At 54.4% G+C, this 6,094-nt stretch overlaps 1 protein-coding gene across 2 annotated transcripts in view; it reads right to left on the bottom strand.

Moving 5' to 3' along the window:
* Window positions 1–593: 593 nt before the first annotated feature.
* The window catches only part of Fam207a (family with sequence similarity 207 member A), a 37,349-nt gene continuing 31,848 nt past the window's right edge, over window positions 594–6,094 (bottom strand). The window contains exons 5-6 of one of the 2 annotated variants that reach the window (XM_008840427.2): window positions 5,208–5,273; window positions 594–2,452 (exon numbers count right to left, since the gene is read on the bottom strand). In XM_008840427.2, coding sequence (XP_008838649.1) covers window positions 2,329–2,452; window positions 5,208–5,273 — 190 coding nt within the window. In that variant the 3' untranslated portion in view covers window positions 594–2,328. Of the gene's footprint in view, window positions 2,453–5,207; window positions 5,277–6,094 lie in introns of both variants that reach the window. The other variant, XM_008840426.2, reaches the window with a different exon arrangement.

The following is a 6,094-nucleotide window of genomic DNA, read 5'->3' as shown; positions in this document are numbered from 1 at the left end:
GGGAGGACCCTCAGCGTACCCATCACCACATCTCAACTACCACACAGCACAGTAAGGATTGGAGAAGGTCTGGGCCTGGGGAAGGAAGGCCCTACTCATCCGGAAGCCCTTTACTCTGGGCCACCAACGGCTCCCTGTGCTGGGCATTTGCCTTGCTGAGAGGACCTGAGAGAACCGGCTTAGGAGGAGAGGTCTTGACTTCACCTGCAGGTCCCAATCCCTGGCGGTTTGGCCAGTAGGGTTGCTCAGCTTGTGACTGGAAAGCGAAGAGGATCCCCGTGTCCCTCTCAAGGGCACAGTCCCAAAGGCCTTTCTTCCTACCACCAGCCCCAACAGAGCCACAGGCTTTAACATGTCATCTCCAGGGAGTCAGGATCCAAGCCACACCTCCTTCTGTGCTCTGCAGACTCTCCTGGAGATGTGCCCAGGGCATCCTCCATGCTGTTCCCACCATCTGCCTACCCTGACCCTTCCTGTGGGGGACCGTGCTGTGTCCAGGCACTGCTGTGCCTCAGGGGCCTCTTATCTGATTACCCTTCAAAGCAGAAAGTGGAGGCCCAGGGTCTACGATGCGTGAAAGCCAGTGAACTGTAGTCTTTTCATAGAAATTTATTGCCACATAACTCATGCTCACTCTCAGATTAGAAAGTAGACGAAACAGAAAAAGCCCTCCTGTCAATCACAAAGCTGCTGTCTTGGGATCTGCCTCCAGGTGTGTCCACATGGAGAGTGGATGGTTTGGAGTGAAATGGGGCGGACAAGTCCTGCCCGTGGCCTCCTGCTTCCACGTGGTGTCCACAAGGTGCTCAGCACGCACCATGGCCAGTAGCTGCTGGCTGCTGAGTACCAAGCCCTCTCGTGTCACTTTCTTGCAGGATTCCCAGACAGTCCCAGTTGACGCCTGCTTGGCTCCTCTCCTGCTCGGTCTGCCTAAGTGTCCTCTCCTGGGCTGGCTCTTGCCTGATACAACCGCCCTGTGCCCCTGGGCTTAAGTCCTGCTGTCACAGGCAGGAGGCTGGCCTGTGAGCTCCTCTCTCAAGCAGGACCTTGAAGGGAGGCCCCAGGTTCTTCAGCAGGAACATCATGGCAAGCTGGCCACAGGCCATACCAGCCAGGCAGAATGGTGTCACCTGAAGCTACATCTTGAAAACTTCGGTACAGAGAAGAGTGTGAAGATGTGAAGACAGGAATCCCCATCAGCATCCCTAGGCATGCTGGCCACACCTGCACTGACAAGCTTGCATGCCAACCCTCATTGCACAGGTAGGTTTTTGTGCACACACTGCTTAGGAAAAAGCTTCTCTTGATGAGAACATATTTCTTCTTAGCAAGGCAGCCTTGGTGTCTCAACTGAAGCCAAGATGGCCTCTGACAAAGGGAACGCAGGGTCTGTGTCCAGGTCCCTGTCCATTCTGATCTACTCCATTCACCAAGCACCCAATGGTGTCCACACCATGTCTGAGGATCATCTACTCTTCCCAGGCAAAGAGCCCAGGCTCCACTGCCACCAGCACCCACGCAGGGCCCACTGCCCTCATCTTTCACTTTCTGAGAACATGGTCTATTAATCCAGCTAATACCTAAGATGAATCCACCTTGCTGCTCAGCCTGATGGCAGGACCATCAGTTCCCACGGTCACAGGAATGAGGGTAAGGCAATGAGCATTCTGGGCCGAAAGCAGGCCACAGCCACGAGACGGTGCGGCACGGTGGCAGGCAGATGGCTGAGGGGCTTACCATCCTGCTTTAAAAGGGGTGTCTTAAGCTGTTCTGCACCCTTGGTGACCTGGGTAGCACAGTGGGCCCCCAGTTATGGTCAGTCCATGTAGGGTTGCTGAAGCAGCAGTGATTGTGGTGGCCTGAGGAAGAACTTGGCTATGTAGGATCCCAAGCAGAGCTGAGAAGTGACAATGACGTCTCAGGGGTGGAGCTCCTAGAAAGCCCCCGCCCCGCCCCCGTTTCATGCTAGCGCAGCTCCTACAGATCCCATAACAGAAAACCACGCCAGCTCTGCCCAGCCAGGGCCCCCACTTGGGAGACACAAGCTTGTCCTGAAGGGAACAAGAACAGCTGTCCCAGGGCTAACTCAGCCTTAGAAACACAGGAGTGGCTCTAAATGGGGTGTGAAGCCTCAGAACGGTTCCAGGCCACAGATGCCACATCTATAAAGCCTCTTCAGTGGCTGTCCTCTTCCCCCATCCCGAAAGCCTCAAGACTGGGGAGGGGGCCACAAGACTCAAGACAGGGTTCAAGGCTGCTGGCACCTCTCCCCACAGGTGCGTCCCCTGGTGCTTAGTCCCCCAGAGCTCATGGCACACAATGTCCTGGTCAGAGCTGGTCACCACCTTCCAGTTGCATCTGGTGGGCCAGCTGTTGCCCGATGGCCAGCAGGGGGCTGGCTCTGTAGGCTGGGTTGGCCAGCAGCTCCTGAAACCGAGTCCTTTCTTCCTCACTGAAAGAATGGAGGGCAAAAGTCAGCAGGGGGAACCAGAATCCCCAGGACACTCATAACAGGCCCAGGCACCTGACACTGGAGCAGACAACTAAAGCCTGGGGTGGCCATAAGACACAGTGCTAGGGCCTCAGACTTCCAGCAGGAGGTAAGGGGCACACAGGCCTCTGAGCACACACCCTCTGTGGTGGAGGTCACTCTGCTAGAGGTCTACGTGAGACTTGGGAGGCAGTGTGCTACTAAGGCAGAAGCTGACAAAGGGGGGGCAGTGGCGGATCACGCGCCTACAGCCTTATGTAGGAGGCACCTTTCTCCTCAGCAAGCCCAAAATAGATGTGCACGGGAGAGCTGCAAGCAGCAGGAACAGGCACACCGGCGATGGACAGAGGTGGCTCAGGGGACTTGGCTTCTCAGGACTTGAATACATGAGACCCCTGGCTGCTATCTGGACTCTAGCTGGGTGCCTAGGAGGTGGCAAGTGTCCCAAGTGTATGGGAATCCATAGCTAGTAGCTCCAGGACAGGCTGTGTGGAACCCACCAGGGCAACCCTGGTCCTGAGTGGGTGGACGGAGGGTTGAAACCCACTCTACCTTGTGTCCCAGGTGACCACAGGCAAGAACACACTACACTGATGTCTGTTAACAGGATGTCAACTCCTGCTGGAAGAGCACTCCACACAGGCTGCCAGGGCCCTATGTCACCAACTGTCACAACAACCCTGATGCCCTGGGCCCAGCAGGACAGTTAGTGAGCCTTGGTGAGCCCAGAGTGATGCTTAAAAGGAAGCCCATGCTACCAGAGGAGCTAGCACATGTGGGGGGAGAAGCTGCATGCCACAAGACGGACTCCTCGTTCCTGAGGCTGTGCACTGTGCTGGGCCCCAGGAGGCACACTGACAAGAGGCACAGGCTGAGCCATCTGTCAACCCTAGGACAGCCTTGTGCCTGACACCTGGCAGTGAGTGTGGGGCACTGAAGAGCCACCTTGCCGAGCTGCCTGAGCAGCCCTGTGTGAACTGGTGAGACAGCTGAGGCATGAACAGGAGCTTAGAATTCTGCCTCTAAAACTGGGGAGTAAATAAGCTGCTTTCCCCACTGCTCAGAAATGAACAAGGAGACACCAAACTCCTAGGCACACAACCTGTGTTGCTTCCACATGAGTGACAGTCAGCAGGGAAGGGGGTATACAGAGGTACAGCCACAGAAGCGGCTGTGGAGACAGGCATGTCCTGACAGGCAGAGCCACCGCTGGTCCCATCTGCAGAACAGAGGGACAGGTCAGGTGGGCGTCGCCTCAGCAGGAACTGTCTACACTAGTTGCCTTTAGACAAAACGGCTGAGGAAGAAGTACATTCACAGAGAAGAGGAGAAGCAAGAAGCACACGTGAGCCTGGAAGGAGGCAGGGAAGTGCGGGACGGGTGGGGAGGGCCTGGCGATGCTCTGAAGCTGAGAACTGGGAGTCATGAGGACAGCTGAGGCTGATGCAGGAGGACAGCAACTTCAAGGTCTTCCTTGGTTACAGATAAGAGCTCAAGTCCTCCCTGAGCAACTTAGTAAGATCCTATCTCAAAATAAGAAGTAAAAGCAAAAACAAAACAAAACAAAAAAGAAAAACGGGAGAGACTGGGGACTTATCTCAGTGGGAGAACCTAGCACATGAGGCCCTAGGTACAAAGCCCAGTACTGGGAAAAATTTGAGGCTAAGAAAGTTAATACAAATTTCCAAAAGCAATAGTAATCATAAAAAAAGACCTTAACCAGCCAGGCATGGTGGCTCACGCCTTTAATCCCAGCACTCGGGAGGCAGAGGCAGGCAGATCTCTGGGAGTTTAAGGCCAGCCTGGTCTACATAGTGAGTTCCAGGACAGCTGGGGCTACAGGGAGACAGCCTCAAAGAGACCAAAAAAAAAAAAAAAAGACCTTAACCTACACAGTACAAGGGCACAGTAAAAACTGACGCAGAAATTTCCACACTAAAAAGTACCTTAGCAGAGTTTCTCTAAAGACAGAGAAAAACATTTCACAATTGAAACATATCCTGCATAGATATGGAATTCGGGCTGTCTTAGACTCCCCAAAAGTCAGCACACTGCTTGAGCCAAGTCTACAGAGGGTAAAAATCAGGGCCAACAATCTCTTGTCCAAGCCAACATGAGTACAGTGTCAGCCAACAGGACAACACTGCACTGCTGATGAAATGGGCGGGGGGGGGGGGGGGGAAGCACCACAACCACAGTAAACAGACGTCCCGGAGCCATCTCGGCCTGAGGAAGCACAGGCAGAGGCCTCCATTGCTCTGGTTGTGTCCACACACTGTGGGCTGTCACTACTCCCTGGGGCACTCCAGATGGGCACTCAAGGCTTAACTGCAGGACAGTACTTCTTAAAAAAAGAAAAGACCTTAGGCTGGAGAATTGGCTCAGCAATTAAGAGCACTGACTGTTCTTGCAGAGGACCCAGGTTCGATTCCTGGCACCCACATGGTGGGTATGAACGGTCCTTAACTCCAGTTCCAGGGGAATCCGAAGCCCTCTTCCGACTTCTGTGGCACTGCACGACACAGGTGCACTCAGATACATGCAGGCAAAACACTGGTGCACACAAAATAAATTTTAAAAAAAAGAAAAGATCTTGATCCCAAGAATGTGCCCCACCTGGAGTCAGAGGTCAAACCAGCAGAGGGGAGGAGGCAGGAGACTCCCACAGGGGTGGAAGCAGTTAGAAGGAGGCCCTGATGGGCAGGGATGTACTCACAGGAGCTGCTGCCTCTGGGCTGTACTCATCTGGCTGAGCTCTACTGGCCTAGGCTTGTTGGTCACCCTGCTGTGGACACAAAGAAGCCAAGTCAGTCTGATACTTTACTTCACCCCAAAATCTGCCTCTGTGACCCCCCTGCCCCAGCTGGCTACACCATCAGGAGCACATTGGCTGTGGGCCTAGATGAGCTGGGTCAACCTAGTCACCAAGTCTAGAACTAACAACCACTGAATCCAGAGACTCGTCTCACCCCAGGAAGACACACTGTGTTTGCACCTGAGTATGTCACCTGCCCAACCTGAATGGAGAACGAGCCATCCATGTGGCAGCTTGCCCTGGACCCTGTGCCGCTGCCAGGACAGAGTCCTGCTCTAAAAGAAGACAGCACTCCCTGCCAAGACACAAGGCACTTGCCATCTGTCCTCTCACTTCTAAGAGAAAGGCCACGCTGAGGGAAGGACACAGCACCTGCCATTCCGATGTGACCTTGGGAGCTAGGCGCAAACCCCACAGATGCCCCACAGATGCCAGAGTGTACCAAGGGATCTTCTAGGGCAAGAGGAGCTGCCTGCCACCCACCAGGCTAGGGCATCATGTGGTGGCTCCTGGGGCCCTCCAAGCTACCACACTAGGCCTGATTTGGGGGTCAGCTCAAGAGCCTGAGACTTAGAGCCAGGTAATACATGTCTCTAGACAACTCTGACAGTTCTGGGCTGTGCAGAAGCACTCCGAAAACCCCTCAGAGGATCCAACTCGATCTTTGGACATGCAGGAGAAGCAGTGCTACCCACCAGCAGGGTATCTGGGCAGAGAGGAAGAGTCCAACAGGGCAAACACCACTGACAAGATGACTTCAAAGACGCCATGCTGAGGCGTGAAGCCCG

This window comes from Nannospalax galili, unplaced genomic scaffold (assembly GCF_000622305.1).
Source record: "Nannospalax galili isolate Female #2095 unplaced genomic scaffold, S.galili_v1.0 scaffold619, whole genome shotgun sequence".
Classification (NCBI taxonomy): Eukaryota; Metazoa; Chordata; class Mammalia; order Rodentia; family Spalacidae; genus Nannospalax; species Nannospalax galili.
The sequence above is the reverse complement of the archived record's forward strand: the minus strand, read 5'-3'. Positions and strand labels throughout refer to the sequence as shown.